Genomic DNA, 20758 nt, shown 5'->3' with positions numbered 1-20758 from the left:
AATGGATTTAAAGAAGCTTTAACTTTAATGGAGCTTTGTGCAACTGACGGTTAAAGTAACAAATATGAAAACATCAACTTGACAGGTAGGTACCCATATTGGTACCCTGACGGATGGCAGGCATCCCATATTTCACAATAATATCCACACAAATAATTATTAACTATCTACCTAACACACAAACAGGCCCGCCGCTAGCTGTTAGTTCGCCCGCGTGCAAAACTGATTATGCCGCCCTACGACTAAGTACATATTATACTGGGTTTTGTCAAAAAAATCAAAATTCGTTATGATTATAAAATATGTATTTTAATAAGGTTAGCTCTTCTGTGTAGTGCGCCTAGTGCGATGCAAGAAAAGAGAAGCAATCTTAAATAAACGCGAGCGGACCGGGCGCAAATTTTATAGTTTATGGTCTGCAAATAAATATCTATAACAATGTTTAAATTTAGTTAAATATGTTATTTATGGTTTTTGGTGGGTTTCCCGTTGAAAAAGTCAAGGCATAAATACAACCCATATGTAAGAAAGCACGAGCGAAGCGAGTGCGAAAATTTTTCAGTCAAAGGACACAAAACAAATAAAAACCAGTGTAAATGAACAAAGCAGAGTGAAATAGTAAGATATGCACAGAAATGAAGTGCAAATGAATACGAAGCCGCGAGCGAAGCGAGCGCGATTTTTTCCTTAGAGTTTTTATGAAGTAAAAATGTCCTAAAAAGCCAAAGTGAACAAAAAGCCATAACCGAATTTTTTTGGGGATGCAAAGGGTGAACCCGTCAAAATTGACAGGACATGACCAAAGCGAGGGCGGCTTTTTCTGAACTTTTATTGCTAATCTACTCATCTAATTTTATTACGTAATTATGGTTTAATTTTGCCGCCCCCTAAATCATGCCGCCCGGGGCATTTGCAAATCAAATCATTGGTAAAAAGATATTGTATTTTTTAAATATTACGTGATAAGTCGTTCGATTTGCCGCCCCCTAGGACGTGCCGCCCGCGTGCGGTGCACGCTTTGCACGCCCGCTTGCGGCGGGCCTGCACACAAATAAGAATTTGCATTTCCCAAATCTGTACATATAAATCAATTAAATGTCTGTAATTTTAAAATAAAATCTTTTAACTGAGTCCGTACGGATGTGTACACCGCACCAACATCAACCAAAACAATATTATAAAATATTTACAAAAGAATCGCTGGAAATTGCATGATTTTTTTTTCAACTTTACCAACTTAAACATTGTATCGACAAGTATAGATAACAATTACAGATACCGGCACGGATATTGAGCTCTCGGCGGAAGAGTGGGGATCGCTTTGCGCACCCGTATGCATAGGCAATAAGGCAGTAAGTCGCTTCTGCGCAGGTGAAGGTCAGGGCTCGACATCCGTGCCGGTAACTGTAAAGTTACTGAATTGAATTACAAAACCTATAGCTGAGCAAGAAATTAGAATATTTATTTGACCTTACCTTACCTAATAATACGAGTCTCCTAAAATAATATCACAGTAAATCTATGGATTACATCGCATTAGATTCAACATCAAGGTAAAATTGTAATTGCTAGATCCACCTTGTCACTATCAATAAATACTGGTCAACCTTACGTGCCAAATGAGTGAAAAAGAATTTTTTCATTGTCTGCAACTAATTTGTTGACAATATTCATTTTGAGAAAAGGTGACAAACACTTGGTTTCAATTATCTGTATAATAAAAGTTACTCACTACTCCTACCTGGAGAGAACGTTAACATGTTACTTATTAGCAAACAATAAGTAAAGACCCACCGTCTTACCACAAAAACTTTTAAACGTCAGTTTATGCCTTGTCTAAAAAAATGTCAAATTATGACGTTGACATATGGTTCATTTTGCAGCCAAAATTTTATTAGACAAGTGTAAAACAGGGTTTAAAGTTTTTGTAGTAAGGCCCCCACTGTTTATTTGCTAATAATTTACATAAAACGATTTAGTGCTTATCTTAAGTTAGATTCTACATTAAATGATAGCTCACACACTACCTTGTAGCTTGGTCAGTCTAAAGTTAGTTGACAAATTAAAATATAGGTCGTAACTAATCTAACTTCAGACTCTCCAGGATGATAATATGTCGCAGTTAACTCAAGTCGCCACTGAAGTCATATAGCGGTCGTTAAAGTTAAATAGCTTCAATAATTTGAATTGGATACCAATATATGAAATATATATACAAAATTATTCGCACGAGTTATGAAAAAGTTGAAAGTTGACTTGAGATTAAACACCTAATATACAACCTTCTTCTTCATCATTACTCTCATCCATATCAACTTCTATTAACGTCTCCTTCGATGTTAAATCACTCATTTCAAAATCTTCAGTAACTTCGTCTAAATAGTCTATAAACTCTGATTCAGTTTCATTACTTTGTTCAGGTTCATTTGACTTCGCTTTCTCAAGTTCAGCTTCATTTGCTTTCCTCCTTTTCACAATGTTAGAAAGAGGTTCTTCGTCAGACGAATCATCGGACAAAACAGTGGCGGTTTCAAGCACAGGTGACGTTTCCTTGGTTGTATCTTCTGGTATCTTATATGCTTGCTTTTGTTTCAGTTTGTGATAAAGTTTTGGTTCATTTCTTTTATTTTTTTGTTCTTCTTCTTGTGCTAGCTTTCTTTTCATTTTAGCTTTACCTAGTATACGCAATATGTTAGGTGATTTGTACAACTTGACAGGTTTGACTTCGGGTCCTTTATTTGCTTTCGGTGGTTCACGGGCGATTAACAGTGATCTACTGGAGCTATTGGGTAACATCTGAACATCTTCGGCGCTACCAACGTCACTGGGTAAAATCTGAACATCTTCGGTGTGTTGGTTTGGTGCTTCTGATGATACCGGCAAGGTATCAACTTCATCAGTAAGATCGATCACACCCTTTGGAGCAATCCTTGGCAGTACCAGTGGAACTTGTCTAACGTTTTGCTTCATACAAACATTTATGGGTACAAGATATCCAGTGCTGAAATCTAGTTTGAAGAATGTTCCCTTGTTCAAGCACGCATATTTCAGTTCGTACAACGATGAGATGGGGGATAGTTCGCCAACTGCCGTTTTTATCACAGGTACTGAAGTAGTGCCTTTATCCAAGTCTGGTTGCACCACAATTTTAGGTGGCTCTGATGTTGAGGTTTCTACGGAGATTTGTGGCAAAACAGGTTGTTCCTGAACTGGTTCCACGGGTGGTGCCGTAGTCGACATGTCTTCATCAAATATTCCGGACATCTCCATTAGATCTGATAGTATATTTTTACTTTTGTTTATGCAGGGCAAACTTGCGTTGTCTTGGTTTGCCGGCTCAGATTGGTTTGCCGGCTCAGGTTGATTTGCCGGCTCGTCAGGTTTGTTTGCCGGCTCAGGTTGATTTGCCGACGCGTCAGGTTTGTTTGCCGGCTCAAGTTGATTTGCCGGCTCGTCAGGTTTGTTTGCCGGCTCAGGGTGGTTCGCCGGCTCGTCAGGTTTGTTTGCCGGCTCACGGTGGTTCGCCGGCTCGGGTTGATTTGCCGATTCAGGTTGGTTTGTCGGTTCAGGTTGGTTAGCCGGCTCAGGTTGGGTTGCCGGCTCAACCTGGTTGCTCACTTCGATGGCTTCCTTTTGGGTTAATGGCTCAGGTTGTTCGTTAACTTGCTCCAATAAAGGTTGTTGCACTTCAGTACTTATATTTTGAGTTGTCGATTCGAGTTGATTGTATTCAAGACCTGATGTATTCGGCTGGTCTTGTACTTCTGCTGAAGGCAAAGATTCTTTAATATCACTCAATTGTTTGACTTCTCCCTCCTGCATATCAATAAGACTTATCTCGCCGGTAACAACATTCTGATTATTTGTATTTATTTCGTTCCGTTCTTCAGTGACAGGCGAGGACTCGTTATTTTTATTATGTTCAGTGGTAGATTTAGCAATATCGTTATCGTCGTCGTCATCGATGAGATCGACCACTTCCGCTTCCGCGACACTGGGCTGGTTATTCGCGGGAACTGGTTGACTATGCAGGTCCATATGAGCTCTTACTGCCGCTATGATCGCTGGCATCTCAGCTAGCTCCTGTACCTTAACGGGAACGTTTTTATCTATACTGTAGGATATTGTACCATCACTTAGACAAGTTAACTGTACCCCTTTTGGTATTTTAAGCGATGGACCTAAAGCCAATTTAGTCTCTTCAAATTGTTTTAAATTATGAGGAAATTTTACTGTGGTCAGTAATATTTTATTTTTTCCCAATAATACTGGGCACTCTGTTGGCTTATCGATTAGGTGTTTGCTGTTTATGAATATCATCTTTTCTTTTTTTTGTAGTGCATGTGGCAAAGTGCTAGGTTTACTAGTGATGTTAGATTTCATAATTGGTGCCGCAGTCTTTTTTCGTAGTGTTTTCTGTATTACATACCTTCTTGGCTTCAAATCATTCTTAGGTGGAGAATCGGTAGGCGCAGGAAGAACCTTAATTGACGGGTTTGGGTCAAGTGGAATTAATATTTTTCGTTTTATTTGATTATCAGCGCTAGTACGACGGGAGAGCCTAGAGGGATTAGATATTCCATCACCGGAAGATACCATCACTGGAGTTTCTATCCCACGTACGGTTAGATTAGGAGGTGCTACTAGACTCACGGACGGCACGTCTACAGTAATAGGCGTCACTTCGAGGGTTGGTACTGGCCTCACTTCGAGGGTTGGTACTAGCGTCACTTCTCTGCTAGTTACTGGACTCGCTAATGTACTAGTTTCTGAGCTCTCTTGCGTTCTAGTTACTGAGCTAACTATTGTACTAGTTTCTGAGTCCACTATTGTACTAGTTTCTGCGGTCGCTTCTGTAGTAGTTACCATAGCCGCATCTTGAGGCACTCCTGTAGTCGACACTTCGGATGTATCAATTTCTGTTGCAGGAACAGACTCAGATGTTTCATTAGAGATAGTAAGTTCTTCGACGGCTATACACGGTGTATGATGCGTAGGAGGAAAATGGACGACCACTTTTACGGGGACGGTCACTGAACTTTCATCGTTGTCATTGAGTTTACGAACGGTTGATGACAAATATGTCATTACATCCACATTTGCCTCGCTTGATTCTTTCATCTGCATAGCTCGCTTCATATAATCCTTTAGCATATGCTGGCAGCAACATCTACATTGGTTTGTAGGACAATCGTGTGGGGGTCTTTGCCTTTTAGAAAATAACAAGTCCAGCATTCTTTGTCGACTCCAACAACAAAATTGAACTTGCTTTTTATTCGGTTCAGGTTTTTTATCTACTGTACTTCTCGGGTGAGCTCTCGGTTCCGCAGATCTAACTTTGAATTTTACTTTGTTAGGGTAACTCTTGTTAGCTGTTTCCGAAAGGTTCTTCGATGAATTATTGTCATCTGTCACATCATTCCTCGATTTACTTTGATAATTTTGCTGACTTTTATCACTTTTTTTATTATTTTTATTTTTTTTCTCGTTTGAAGCAGGAGGTTCCTCCTCTTTTTCTATGAGAAGAAACAACATTTTGTTGAGAGTATCCAAGGTCAAGAGTGTTTCCCCCACCATTTTGCTATAATTAGAGTGGCCGGTCTTTATATCAAGCCATGGTATTTTTTCTTTTAATGTCCGTGGTTTCCATGCCGCAGTTGCTGGTCTTACAGGATACTTGTTCTTAGCGTTTGCCCGACTTGGCCCTTTCGCCATGAGGAGATCACTTCCTGTCGCAGAGTGTTTGATTGTTTTATTAGGCATGTCTTGAGTGATGTCGACACATTTAGGCGGACCTCTGACGTAGTTAGCTTCATTTAATAATTGTGTATTTGTTCCAGGTATAGGTACAGTTACTTTAGTAATACTTCTTTGTGTGTCAGGAGACGTGACAATAGAGACCGGTACTTGTGGCTGATTGTTTTGCACTTGTATGGGTGTTACCTCAGCCGTCAGCAGTCGTTGGTTGATGCGCCGTATCTCCGAAATGTCTGGTAGATTTATCACTTTATTTCTTTCATTAGTGCTACTACATGATGCTACCTCGGGGGTCGGTTTGTAGAAGTAACTTGGCGAAGGCGCAGGAATGTCCGGGATTTTGGAATTATTTATGAGACTCTGTACGGGCATAGCGGAAGGCAAGACTGTGACACTTTGGATACTCTCTTCCTCTACCTTGACTGGATCTTCCGTCTTGATATTAACATCGCTTGGCTTTAGATACAGCCTGCCCTCAATAAGTTTAGATTCGAAAGCTTTGCTGACATCTATAGTCAAGGGCTTGCAAGTTTTGATCAGTCCGCGGTTACGGGGTATGGTGAAGAACCCTACTGTCAGCCACTTAAGCCTGGTATTGAAGTCGGGATTTTTGCAAAGTTGTATAGGATTGTAGGTGCGACTTCTAGGTTTTTGTAGTAGATGGCTGGACGGTTTAACTTTTTTGCTATCTGGAATCTTATCGTCATCTGAGTCACTGTCGTCTGGTGGGACGTCAGTGTCTGGTTTCTTTTCGACTGGTTCGCTTTTGGCTACAGTGGCATTTTCGTCTAATGGCTGTGGTTCTTGTTTAACCGGTCTACTCGTTTCTGCTACAATTTCTTGGTCTGGGTTACTAGTCTGTGGTTCTAGCTTAATAGGTTTACTTTTGGTTGCAATGGTTTCTATCAATGTTTTGTCGCTAATGTGTTGGAACTGTGCGAGAGCCATGTGGTCTAACCTGGTGGTGTACACGATGGGGAACATCAGCAGCTTCGGGTCTATCTTCGGCACATCTTCAGCGTCAGTGCTGGCTCTCTTTTCTGTAACAATTACACAATAATTGAGTTTTATTACTTACTCAATTTCAAGAGACAGTTAAATCATATTAAACTGGACTCTCTTTAATTCGGAAATCGAGGGAGATTTTCTTTAACATAATTACAGTGAATTGAGTTTGAAATAGGCCGAAACTTGAAATATGACAGTTTGTACTATTGAGAGATAATAATAAATTCGATCTACCTAAATGCGGTCCTGATAACTTCAAATTGTCGAGTATTTGATACGTATGATTTAGCGCGTTTCATAGATATAGCAATGATATTTTCTCACTTACCGTCTTCCTCAACATACACGATGCCTTCGTCAGCAAAGCTAATATCATTTGGCAGTTGACCAAACGAGAAACCAGGTATATCTGATTTTTTATCTTCATTGTCTTGACTAGTTAGAGCAACTTTACTAACATCTATGTCACCTTTAGTTTCAGGGTCAGTTGACGTATACTTTTCAATGTCCATGGGTTCACTAGGGGCAGGTAAGAATATATCATCAACGATTTCATCACTCTTTTCAAATTTTTCTTCGTCATCTGAGTCAGAGATTACAACCGGAGCAGGAGTGTTGTCTATTATAACTACATCTTCTGCATTATCATCTGTTTTAGGATCTAAATTGTCTTTGGGTATATCTTCTGTGCTAGAAACAAGTTTATCTGAATCTTCAATACCATCGGGAACTTTAGTTTCGATCTCTTCTTTACTGTTGTTGGTATTACCAACTTTATCTTTATCGTCAAGGCCTACACTATCACTGTCTTGAGTTTTCACAATAATATTATCCTTGGAACTAGTTTGAAGGATACCACTGACACTCGTATGTGCAACAGTAGCATTCTCATCAATATTTACATTTTTAACGTCACTTTGCTCCACTGTCTCCATATTACTGAACACGTTAGCGTCACTAACATTACCGAAAACATTCGTAATTTGAGGCAACACTGAATCCTCTTGATCAAGTGTTGTTGCTATAGTTTCCTCAATTTCTTTTTCTTCATTGAATAAATCGTCATCAGCGGCGAAATCGTCATCAACAAAATCGTTAGCGTCCATACTTTCAAGTTTCTCATTTTCTTTATCAGTTGATTCTAAAACTGAATCGTATATGGATTTTTTGGGTGCTTCTACCTGTATTTCTCCGATATCCATCTCTGAGTCGAGCGGTTCTTCTTTTATTTTGACTGTGGGCGTGGAGATATCTTGTGCTTGGTCCTTCTCATCGTCTTCGCTTTCTTCATCTGCTATGTTTCTGAGGTCTATCGTTTCTATTCTTGGTTCTATTAGTTCCAGATCTGGGCCATCTGTAATTATTATTTTTTTCATTTTAATATTTTTAATTGCAATACAACTATAGTTATAATTATTACTTATGTGCTATTTGATTATCGTGAAATTGAAAATAAACCAAAGCTAAAATTACTTGGCTTTAATATGTACATATTCTCTGATAAAGAATCTTGGAAGAACTTTTTTCACAATTTTGGTTATTTTTAGTTAAGTGCCTACTCCATGGAGTATGTTATATTAAAAACTATGTACAACCCGTGCCGATAAAGAATGGGATTAGAAATCGCGACAGCTGTATTTACCTCTCGCTCATACACTATAGCACATGAGCGAGAGTTGAATACAGCTGTCGCGATTTCTAATCCCATTCTTTATCGGCACGGGTTGTAAGTATAGTTATCATATAGACCCACCTTCTAAAAGTTTTCTAACGTAACACCTAGGTGCACTCTTTTGAAGCATTTGTCGTTCCTGAAAAAATAAATACATAGTAGGTAGTGGAGTTCAGAACAATTTTCGGCCTCATTAGCTGTTCTTTCTAAGAAGATCAGCCAGCTGCGCAAGACATATAATAGTGCAGGCGCATTTGCTTTGACTGCGGTGCACTCACTGTTTCTTCACTCTCATGGTCCGATGGGTCGACAACCCGACAACACCCGAGAGAGCGAGCTCTTCAATCCATAGGTGTATCAATCACCAACTTCCAGATTCTGCTTTTCAAGAGTGAGACTCCATAAGGCTAGACCCGGGAATCGAACCCGAGACCTCGTCCGAATGCTAGACCAACAAAGCAGCTACTTACATACGGACTTATATCTTCAAACCATACAGACTTGTGTGTAGAATTGTGTTGCTGGGGAGTTTGTTCCACCACTTCCTCTTCCCAGCAAAAACACATAGGAAGTGGTGAAGGGCTGGCGTTTTGGGGGCTGTCTTTTGTAGATTTGACGTTCAAAAAGTGCTGATTTTCAGCCTACTTTGAATAAATGACTTTTGATTTGATTTGACTTATCTAGGTAAGGTAAATATAAAAGATTTACTTACAAACTCCTCAGGCAATGTGACTAATCTCCTCTCAATCAACTCTTCCCATTCTAGGAACGGCCTCGTCACTAAATGTTTATACCTAAAACAATAAACATATCAATTATATTCAAAGAATAACTACTACGTATATAATGTACAAAACCAAAGATATAAATAAAGACTTTAAAAAAACTAAAAAACTGCCTAGACTTTTCCTACGTTGTAGGCAAGTTAAACTGTAGGTCTCGGGTGTCATTGAACATCTTTGGCAATCGTTACGGGTAGTCAGAAGCCAGTAAGTCTGACACCAGTCTAACCAAGGGGTATCGGGTTGCCCGGGTAACTGGGTTGAGGTCAGATAGGCAGTCGCTTCTTGTAAAGCACTGGTACTCAGCTGAATCAGGTTAGATTGGAAGCCGACCCCAACATAGTTGGGAAAAGGCTCGGAGGATGACTTGCAGCTTAACCAGTAGGTATAAAAATACATAACTGTGTGTTTGCATAACATATCATGCTATTATAATCATCATCTTCCGAGCCTTTTTGGTACTGTCTGGTTGGTTGGTATAAGATATCATGTTATTATAATCCATCCTCCGAGCCTTTTCCCAATCATGTTGGGGTCGGCTTCCAGTCTAACCTGATTCAGCTGAGTACCAGTGCTTTACAAGAAGCGACTGCCTATCTGACCTCAACCCAGTTACCCGGGCAACCCGATACCCCTTGGTTAGACTGGTGTCAGACTTACTGGCTTCTGACTACCCGTAACGACTGCCAAGGATGTTCAATGACAGCCGGGACCTACAGTTTAACGTGCCATCCGAAACACAGCCATTGGTGTCTAAGATATACTTAGAAAGTACATACAAACTTAGAAAAGTTGCATTGGTAATTGCCTGACCTGGGATCGAACCCGCGCCCTCATACTTGAGAGGTTGGTCCTTTACCCACTAGGCTATTATACTAAATATTACTACACTATGTTACTATTACAATATGTTATTATAATAAATAAATAAAAACTCAATAAAAACTTACTGTTGAGCAATAGCAGCTTGTAGCGGCGTGGGTGTATGAGGCTCGGCCAGGGCTAGGCGCTTGACAGTCCCGCGGTAAGCATACCAGAAGTTATAGAACTTGGTGCGAGTCAACTCCTTCAGCTGGTACCAGCGGCGCTGCAGCAGCATGGGAGAACATTGATGACCTCTGAAAAGGATAAAACAACATTAACCACCTTTTCATAATACTGTATTACTATACATGTAAGTCTTTAAGCTATATATATGGGCCAATACAGACTAAAATAATGGTATTGATATGATTAAGTTCTTATTTAATATATTCTTATTTATCTTATTCTTCCACTTAATTAATAATTTAATTAAGTGGAAGAAGAAGATACGGAAAGCGGACCCCGTCACAAGACGGGATAAACGCTAAGAAGAAGAAGAAGAATATGATATGATTGATTAACCTTATTTTAAAACAGTGGTCTTAAAAAAGTGACTTTTTTAGTTCTAGTACTACGTCCCGTACAATGATAAAATTTAGGCTAATGGTCACCGGGCATAATGTAGCTTCTAAACATTGAAAGATTTTTTTTAATTTTGTTCAATAGGTTCGGAACTTTTTACATACCAAAAAAAAATTGCTAGCCAAACAGTGGAATATTTTTTCAATTCGGTCAAGTACATAGTTTCGGAGCGAAAACAATCAAATCTTTCTTCTCTTTATAATATAATAAGAGGAGAGGAAGTAATCCCTAGTAATATTATAAATGCGAAAGTAACTCTGTCTATCTGTCTGTTACGCTCTCACATCTAAACCACTGACTGGTTTTAATAAAATTTGGCACAAAGATAGAGTTGACCTTGAGAAAGAACATAGGATAGTTTTTATCCCAGACTTTTGAAGAATTCTCTTGGAAACGCGATATAACCGAACACTACGCGGGCGAAGCCGCGGGCGGAAGCTAGTACTTTATAATATGAAAAATATTATAATTGTGTTATGTTCAACCATAATCAGTGCAACATATAAGCTTACTTGTTATTATAATAGATAGTTGCGTTCGACCAGGCTTCGGCCAGGTGGTCTCCGGCCTTGCCCTCGATCTTGAACTTCTTCACCAGCTCGAACAACTTCACCAGGGCCTCGGGGTCTTCACGACGATGCGGCTTATCCTGAAATTAGATTAAACTGTATTAAAACCTAGTTTGTGGAACTTTTTCCCGTACAAGGATAGGTAATAATGTATAGCCAGATATTACTCGGGGATAGTGTAACTGAATATCTTACCTATAAATATAATTTCTATTATTTGTTACCTACGTATTTTTATTTAAGTTAACTGTATTTTTAAGATTTTGTATTCATTTGAAATTTAAGTTCTCCGATTTATGTAATTGGCTTTAAAAACCGTAATAAATAAAAAAAAAACTTGATCTTCTATTGTTTTTTAAGTCGCTTATACAAGAAATTAGTAATGTCATAGAATTTTGAACCCAATCACCTGTCCAATAAGGTCTATTTTCTGGTGGACGAGCACGAGGTCGAACAGCAGCCAATCCGTGAGAGACATCCTGGCCGGCTTGGGTATGGCCACCGTGTGATCGTTCACATCTAGCAGATGACCCACTTTCTTCTCTGTTAGAGCTTTCATCCGGGTCCTGAACAAAGAATATTAGAATAAGTTAAAAGAAGGTTAAAGCTTACTGATAAAATGCCAGTTATCTGATTGTTTATGCTATCTGTCAGATAAAAGCTGTATATTTTTTACAATTTTTATAAAAAACCGGCCAAGTGCAAGTCGGAATCGCACCCGAAGGGTTCCGTACCATTATTTAGAAAATTAGCAAAAAAAATCACGTTTGTTGTATGAGAGCCTCCCAAAATATTTATTGTATTCTAGTTTTCAATCGGTATTTGTTGTTATAGCGGCAACAGAAATACACCATCTGTGAATACTTCAACTCTCTAGCTATCACAGATCATGAGATACAGCCTGGTGACAGACGGAAGGACAGAGGAGCGAAAACAACAGAGTCCCGTTTTACCCTTTGGTTACAGAACCCTAAAAATAATTACATTTTTATGTAGGTATAAATAGAAGGTATAAAAATATTTTGACATATATTATACCATAGTAATTTGCAGTTGGAGCCAGTTTCTATTTTCAGTTGCGACCATATTTCTTCCTCAGGTTTCTTCTCGTCAATCATAAGCCGAGCCACGGCTCGTATAAGACGCCTCTTGAATCTATCCAACTCATCCAATGACCTCTTTTTTTGGGACGCTTCTGAAAAAAAAACCGTAAAAAATTGAGAAATCTCTTAGTAGTCCTACCTAGAGCCTGAAATAGGACACTACTTTTTATCCGAGTGCGAGAAGTTTTCTCAGAAAGCGGGTGAAACCGCGGGTGGGTATAAAGCTTGTATAAAATCTAGCGATACATGATTTATCTCGGTTGTAAATCACCTCGCTTGATATCGAGTAACCGCGAGCAGGCGAATAGATTGTTCTTGAGCGAAGATGTCGCAGGCAACTGGTTAAAATAGCCATTCAATCATACCTACAGCTAGCCCGTTGACTGAACACCGTTATTAAATCACTCGTCTAGTTCAAAATTAAATCAATATTTTTCAGTTTATTGAAAAGCCGCCGGCCGTGTAGGTAGGTACATACATACATATTTGTAAGTATTCTATTGTCATCCTTTTGTTTTCAGTATGGTGTCAACTAACTGGCATTGTTGATTAATTAAATTTACTTATTCCTCTAGTTTTTTTTCCGCCGGAGTTAAGGAAGTCCATTTTCGGGTTGTTTAAAAACCCAAACCGGCTATCTCCGGGTGCCCTAAAGTTCTAACCTATATACCTAAACCAACCGTCCTAAAGTTCCGAGCTCTTAAACTAGCTATTCAATGAAACAGCTAGCACTTTACTTTGACAGAACTTAGCCATTCAATCATTAGTTTAGAGTCATAATTGAATCATTGGGGCGCTCGGTCAATATTACCTACTGCTTAGAATGCGGTTCCACTGTGCCGCGATTCACCCATTACAGTGCGCAACAAAAAGACTGGTTCGAATTCGGTAAGAGAAAATGTATCCTCTACTATCTTTTGAGCGCAACCCATGCAGTGACTGCACGTGCGCGGTCGGCATTTGGTAGAGACATAGAGAGTAGAGACGTACTTAAAGAATTACATATGACGTAATCGCGGTGACCGATCGGCCCACGTATGACCATAAAATCGATTTTAAAATAAACATTAGTTTATTGTTATCGATATTTTTTTTATCTATAGGATGACTTGTTTAGCTATTGGATGTCAAAGTTTGCGGAGTGGTTAATAGTTATTTGTTATACAAGAGTGCAAAGTTGCTTTTTAACCGCGGGCTCAATTTTCATCAAAAGAGCACAAGGTGAAAAATCTTTGCACTCGAGTGCAACACGTAACTTTTCATCCCACCTCATCGAGGAAATTACTAAATGCATAAAAAAACAAAATGGCGGGCACGTATGAGTATCAAATTAAAAAGAAGAACCTATTAAAATTCATTTATTTGAAAACTCAGTTTAAAAATGAAACTAGGTTAAAAATCTATGTAAAAACAATAATAAAAATTACTTAATTAATTGAATAATTATTTAAAACAGTATTTTATTTGTTTAATATGTATTTGTTTGAAAAGTCTTATCAAGATTGTCACAAATGGAGTATTGCACACGATGTTCTAAATTCAAATCACTTTGCCACTCTAGAGGATAAAAACGGCTTTTGCGCTCCGATATCAAAGGGTAAAACTACTCTTTCCGAGATGGTGGGATGAAAAAAATATTTCTGTATTAATTATATCGTACCAAGGAGAACAAAATGACAAGCGGAGGCGCCATGCAGGAGTCTCATAAAAAAACGACCAAGTGCGAGTCGCACCCGCGCACGAAGGGTTCCGTACAATCTATACTAATTATAAAGCTGAAGAGTTTGTTTGTTTGTTTGAACGCGCTAATCTCAGGAACTACTAGTCCGATTTGAAAATTTCTTTCAGTGTTAGATAGCCCATTTATCGAGGAAGGCTATAGGCTACTTTTTATCCCGGTACGGGAAGTAGTTCCCACGGGATGCGGGTGAAACCGCTGGGAGAAGCTAGTTACATATTTATAAAATGAGAAAAAAACACGTTTCTTTTATGGGAGCCCTCCAAAATATTTGTTATATTTTAGTTTTCAGTATTTGTTGTTATAGCGGCATCAGAAATACATCATCTGTGAAAATTTCAACTCTCTAACTATAACAGTTCATGAGATACAGCCCGGTGACAGACGAAATACTGCAAACTAGAATAAAATAAATATTTTGGGAGGATCCCATACTACAAACGTGATGTTTAATTGCTCATTTTTGCTCGAAATCGATAGCGGCAAAAGGTAGATGCGGTTTTATGAGTAGGAATGGTACGGAACCCTTCGTGCGCGAGTTCGGCTCGCATTTGGCCGGTTTTTTACATAATTTAAAATATATTTTTAAATTTTAAACATTCAAATATTATAAATGAAAAAAACATATATTGTTTTTTTTTTTCAGTTTATATATATATTTTTTTAATAGTATACAATGTTCTGCCCGCGGTTTCACCTGGAAATATTTTCCACCCGTGGCAAAAAAAATGCTTATACCCATTACATATTACTGCCAAGTTCCATCAAAATCCGGTCAGTAGTTTTCGCGAGAGAGAATAACAAACATACCTACGTACATCCTTACAAATTGTCGCCTTTTTATAATAATATTAGTAGGATTATACCAGATGTCATAAGTTCTAATAAAAAGGGCTACAGCAAACCGACAAAAAAATACATAAGGGCCTGTACGCACTGTCGACTAGTTTGACTTTCATTAGTTTAAATAAAATGTGATGCACTTGTCTCCGGTCTGGTTGCCTATGTTTCGGTCGCAGCGCCGAGGGACTGAGTAGCCGCCGACTAGTCGACAGTGCGTAATAGCCCGAAGGCTCAATTCACATTGAAAGAGCAGCGGCGCGCAGCTGTCGGCAGAACATTTTCGGTGCAAAATTTTACATACAACTTCGTGTTTTATCTCAAAGTACCAAGAGTTGAAATTGATTTGGAACGAGAATTGATCCAATGTGAATTGCGCCTAAATCTTATTTTTTTCATGCATAGGTAAATATTTAAGGAATACTAAATAGGTACATACGTTTATGTTTTGTATATTTAAATTAGTATACATTAAAAAAAAAACAATTTTAACATAAAGCTATTTTTTATCAATTGATATACTTAATAATAAATAAAAAAATATATATTTATTTGAAGTTGCAAAATACTTAAGAGCGAGTGGAATAGACAATTACCATCGCTCAGAATTCCTGTATTAATGCGTATAATAACTTCTGGAGTAAAACTTTCAGTACGCTGTTCACGAATTGGAACTTGGTGGCTGTCAAATAGATTTTCTTGTAGCGGTAATTCTTCTATATTATTGTCATCAGATACATTTGCATCACTGTCCAATTTTTCATTTTTCCTGAGGAAAAAATGACGATATCGTACAGTTAAATAACATTGAAGCAAATACAGAGTGTCGTTCACATCACAATCACATTAAATCCTATCACATACCTATACTTTATGATATTCTATGGCGAATTGTAAAAAAATAACCTAATCCATTCAGTGGTTTAACCACAGGAGTCATTTTTAGTTTTTATAATTTACAACATCATGTTGTGTAAAGCAGAGATAAAGTTGGGAGTATCGAATGGTTTGATCAGTTGACAGCTGTCAATTTTCAAGGGAGAATTTCAGTTGTTTGTAATGACTGACTTTTATATGGTGTTCTAATTTTCGCAATATTTTTATTCTATTTACTTTCTTTGTTTTTTTTATTACGTATTTTTTTTTCTGTGTGGTAATCGTCATATATTAACGCATTTCATTTAATGTGATTGTGAACGACACACCCGATATATTTATTTATAAACATTATAAAATGTTATTACATATCCACGTCAGGTACTCCTGCTTTACGTCGACGACATTTCCTCTGACGTTGAGCATTTGATTTTTGTACTTTTTCTTTATTTTTTCTTATTCCATTTTCCTCCAATAATTTCTTACGGTGATAATATTTTCTTCGACGTTCATTTCTTATTTTTCTTAGCTCTTTCCATTTTGCATCTCTATAAAACGAAAATAGCTAGGTATAAATAGTGTAATTATACATAAAAAAAAATTGTCAATAAAAAAATTGAACAAAAAACGTAAAAAAATATAAGAGTTAACTATGAATTTCGCGCGATGTACATTTATATAGATATAATATCTTACATACTTTCTCTGTGTGTTAATGTGTTTTATATCACAAAAAAACAACGGTATTAAGTAACTACATAACTAGCTTATACCCGCGGTTTCACCCGCGTTCCGGATGGTGACAAAAACTATCCTATGTCTTTCCCGGGTCTAAGCTATATTATCCCCTCTTAATTTTCAGCTTAAACGGTTCAGCCGTTCTTTAGTTAAAAAGTCTGTAACTAACACGACTCTCTTTTATATAGATAAAGAATGAATATAAATATCCTACATACATATTGAGAATTTTAACTATTTAAATATATAAACATAAGTGGGTGTTTGTGTGTATAAAAGAGGGCTTTTAAGTTTTCGCCCATCCCTACTAATCCCTACTAATATTATAAATGCGAAAAAAACTCTGTCTGTCTGTCTTTCTGTTACGCTTTCACGTGTAAACCACAGAACTGATTTAAATAAAATTTGGTACAGAGACAGAGTTGACCTTGAGAAAGAACATAGGATAGTTTTTATCCCGGACTTTTGAAGAATTCTCTTGGAAACGCGATATAGCCGAACTCTAAGCGGGCGAAGCCGCGGGCTGAGTTTAACGAAGCTAGTTTTAATATTTAAAAAACCGGCCAGAGCGTGTCAGGCCACGCTCATTTTAGGGTTCCGTAGTTTCCCGAGTATAGCCGTTACCTGTCCCGGCGCCATCAACTCAGAAAAAATCTTAGCTGCTCGAAGTGACACAAAGTACAGCGCCATCTCTCGGCAAACTTAGGTAACTAATTTTTAAAATCTAGATGGCTTATGTATGTTGGGTTTTTGGTGGTAATTTTGGACTGCGTTAACCGATTTAAATAATTCAAATTAAAAAAGTTAAAAAAATCGAGTCCAAAATATTTTTCCTATTAAGTCAAATATTTAAGATTTTTTTTCATATTTTTCGGAGCAATTATTTTCGAAAATTGTAATATTATCAAAAATTTTGGTAGGAAACCCCTGTTAATTTTTACCCATATACCTATCCAACGATATATCATACGTTAGGGTTGGAATAAAAAAAATACTCCCCACTTTACCTTAATAAAGCCTTTTGCACTTTTTATGACTGACAAACAGCGAAACTATAAGGGTTCCTAGTGTACTACGGAACCCTAAAAACTATAGTACGAAAAATACTAAAATATTTAAAATCAAAACGTGCGATCGTAAAACTATTAAGATCGCACATTTTGATTTTAAAATAAATAAATTGTAAGTAAAGAAATACTGTTTTCTGATTATTATAAAACGTATGTGTAATACATAATATAGAATACTCACTCATCGTCATTCATTTTTTTTGCATCAATTTCTTCGTTAATAAATGCACTTTGTTCATCCATATTTAAAACACCAATTTTTCGCGTTCACCTATTCACTGTTGCATTTCAATAAAAAAAAAACAAACAAAAAAGGCAAGTACCTAAATATTTTGACGGTTTAAAAAAATTGGTATTATAGGTATTCAAAACATGTTTCTGTCACACTTCCACATAAAAAAGTAAAAATCCAAGAAAATAAGTAAAAAAATGACCAGCCGACACGTCTGCACACAGCTAATGCAATCGCGCAAATGAAGAACGCGTGCACAGCGCATGAGTCATGGCGGCCGTGTCACGAAAAACAACTCAAAAATAATTTACCCATGGTTTACACGAAATCCAGACGAAACTAGACACACATTTAATATAGTAAAACACTTTCACTAAATAACTAAAGTACCTTTTCACATTGTATATTTATCATCGCACTTGTGCACACGTCAACGTTTTAAAACAAAATGGCGAAAACGCGCATCGTTCAATGCCGGCCGACTGCGCACAATCCACATTGAGCATGCTCCACGAGTGCGGCTGAAACAGAATGACATTCTATCCTTTTCCCACATGCTACCCTAGTTTTGTGACGAAGGCGAGATGACGACATTTCGACGCAGCGAGCCATTTTCTACACGAGCTTCGAGTAAAACGGACGTGAATTGCGCTTCAAACATGAAAACAATGTACAAAATTGACTGTATCAATGATAATATTGGTATTTCAATTTTTATTTACAATGAATTTAGGCGTGAAACTTTATTTGAAGAGTAGGTAAATATGAGTTATCGATCGACTCAGATTGAGTTTAATCAATTGCAGTTGCAGTGCGTAGTTATAGAAACTTGTTTCTTGTATAAATAGGTATGTACCTAGGTAAACTGTAGGCGTTGTACCTACGCACTATGGTAGTTTAGAACAATGTTTTTTATTTTACTGGCTGTATGTTATTACGTATTTTCGGCATTTACTTTTCGTTTGCTCTACTCTTAGATTAGAATTAAAAACTTACCCAATTTGTATTTTTTTTATCATATAAGATTTTCCCCTACCATGTTTTTTTTTTGAGCGATAACAATTCTTGTTTGTAATATACCTATTTGGTCTATTAAAATTATTACGGCGAAGCATTAGATAGGTATACATAAATAGTAGTGAATATTGAAACAGCCTAATTAATTCCATAGATAATCAAGATATCAAATACAGGAAGGAAGAATTTTCGATGCAGTTTGTAATTAAAGGTATCAACTGCATCATACATTATAAGTTAGGGACATAATGACTTTTATCTACCTTGTCGAGCGTTATTCAGCATAATCTCGATTCTACTAAATATGATCGCGATTCGATCAAATGGTAGGGGATTTGTGACGTCATCGATCGTGAGCCGGTGAGCGGCGCGAAGCGACAGGCAGGCGCGACTTGTTCCCATTGTCTATAGCCACACAGCTACAATATAAAAGATCGCTATATTCCTAGGTACTTTGACACAGCTGTTTGTTTTATTACAGGACGATTGAATGATTACTTGGGTTTTGTTTCGGGTCAGAGTTCACAAAGATGGATTGGGTAGTTCAGTACCTACCTCCCTATGTTTTAGGTACAAATGAACGGTTTAAATAATGTTTTTTTTGTTACTTTCACCTTTGTTGAGGTTAAATCGCGTCGTCTCGTTATCATCGATGCTAGGTCGACAAGGTAAAAAAAGTCCTAAATAGTTTAGGTGCCTATTATACAGGAAAAGGTGACCTTTATCAGTTTAGTGATGATAAAACACTCGAACAACGAAATTAATGTGGGTTAGGTACTTTGTAATAAATAAATAATGATTTGATAACGTATCGTCTATCATAAGACAATGAAAACAAACGCGTCAACAAGCATAGTAGTAGTAGTAAGTAGGTTGGTAGATCCACTCCCGACCCGTGGTACAACTGCGATGTCCAACAGGGGCCCGATTCTCCTAAATTAATAATGTCAAAATCGAATAGAAATCGAATCGCAATATGATCGTAATAGCAGTTTTAACCATATCGGGCATTCTGCTACTAATAAAAGACCAATCGTATTCGATTGACATTTGATTGGTGTGCGATTGCTCTGCTATTTTGATGATTTTGGTCTATACGGTAGTTTGCTGTACAATCATTTTGCAATCGTAAATCATTTGCAGACAAAATGATTCATTATTGAATGACAGAAAAGGATAAAAACGTTTATTTCAAAGAAAAAATAGCGGAATGCCACATACGCTTCAATCGTAATCGAGTCGGGATTGGATCTCAGTCGAATCGAGTCGAAAGCCGCGTACGCACGTACGAACAAATTTGTTGCGTTACATGATATGCAACAACTTGGTTCGCACGTGCGTACCACTATCGAACATCGAACACTCTGTTCGTCAAACATGTTCGCGGCGATCCTTGTAGTGTGTTCTGTATGGACGGTGTTCGAAGCGCTTTAATAACTTCACAATCGACCACTTCCAACAGCCGCGTACGCACGTACGAACAAATTTGTTGCGTTACATGATATGCAACAACTTGGTTCGCACGTGCGTACCACTATCGAACATCGAACACTCTGTTCGTCAAACATGTTCGCGGCGATCCTTGTTGTGTGTTCTGTATGGACGGCGTTCGAAGCGCTTTAATAACTTCACAATCGACCACTTCCAACGGCGCCGTCATGGCTACTAAGATAGAGTTCACGACTGTTGTTCGCGAACTCGACTCGAACTATGTTTGCGTTCGTGTTCGAATATGCCGTCCATACGTACGAACCAAATGTTCGGGTCTGGTGTTTGTGTTCGCTATGTTCGTGTTCGTACGTGCGTACGCGCCTAACGGCGCCGTCATGGCTACTAAGATAGAGTTCACGACTGTTGTTCGCGAACTCGACTCGAACTATGTTTCCGTTCGTGTTCGAATATGCCGTCCA

General features: G+C 37.9%; 1 protein-coding gene across 4 annotated transcripts; it reads right to left on the bottom strand.

The window, feature by feature from the left end:
• Nucleotides 1-29: 29 nt before the first annotated feature.
• Nucleotides 30-18561, bottom strand: LOC110383133 (uncharacterized). 4 transcript variants are annotated; one of them, XM_049845435.2, is made up of 12 exons: nucleotides 18143-18561; nucleotides 17781-17877; nucleotides 16160-16339; nucleotides 15512-15684; nucleotides 12273-12429; nucleotides 11644-11800; nucleotides 11178-11314; nucleotides 10170-10337; nucleotides 9150-9231; nucleotides 8519-8576; nucleotides 7094-8119; nucleotides 30-6797 (listed from the first exon to the last, which is right to left on the bottom strand). In XM_049845435.2, the coding sequence occupies exons 2-12, from the start codon at nucleotides 17840-17842 to the stop codon at nucleotides 2263-2265; spliced, it is 6735 nt and encodes a 2244-aa protein (XP_049701392.2). In that variant the 5' UTR covers nucleotides 17843-17877; nucleotides 18143-18561; the 3' UTR covers nucleotides 30-2262. The 4 variants fall into 4 exon arrangements, with proteins under 4 accessions (XP_049701392.2, XP_049701398.2, XP_049701400.2 ...); XM_049845441.2 differs by lacking the exon at nucleotides 17781-17877 and having other exon boundaries at nucleotides 31-6797; nucleotides 18143-18559; XM_049845443.2 differs by lacking the exons at nucleotides 15512-15684; nucleotides 16160-16339; nucleotides 17781-17877 and having other exon boundaries at nucleotides 31-6797; nucleotides 12273-12426; nucleotides 18143-18559.
• Nucleotides 18562-20758: the final 2197 nt, after the last annotated feature.

The sequence above is a fragment of the Helicoverpa armigera genome, chromosome 25 (assembly GCF_030705265.1).
Source record: "Helicoverpa armigera isolate CAAS_96S chromosome 25, ASM3070526v1, whole genome shotgun sequence".
Lineage (NCBI taxonomy): Eukaryota > Metazoa > Arthropoda > Insecta > Lepidoptera > Noctuidae > Helicoverpa > Helicoverpa armigera.
Note: the sequence above shows the minus strand (reverse complement) of the source record. Positions and strands in the feature narration are given on the sequence as shown.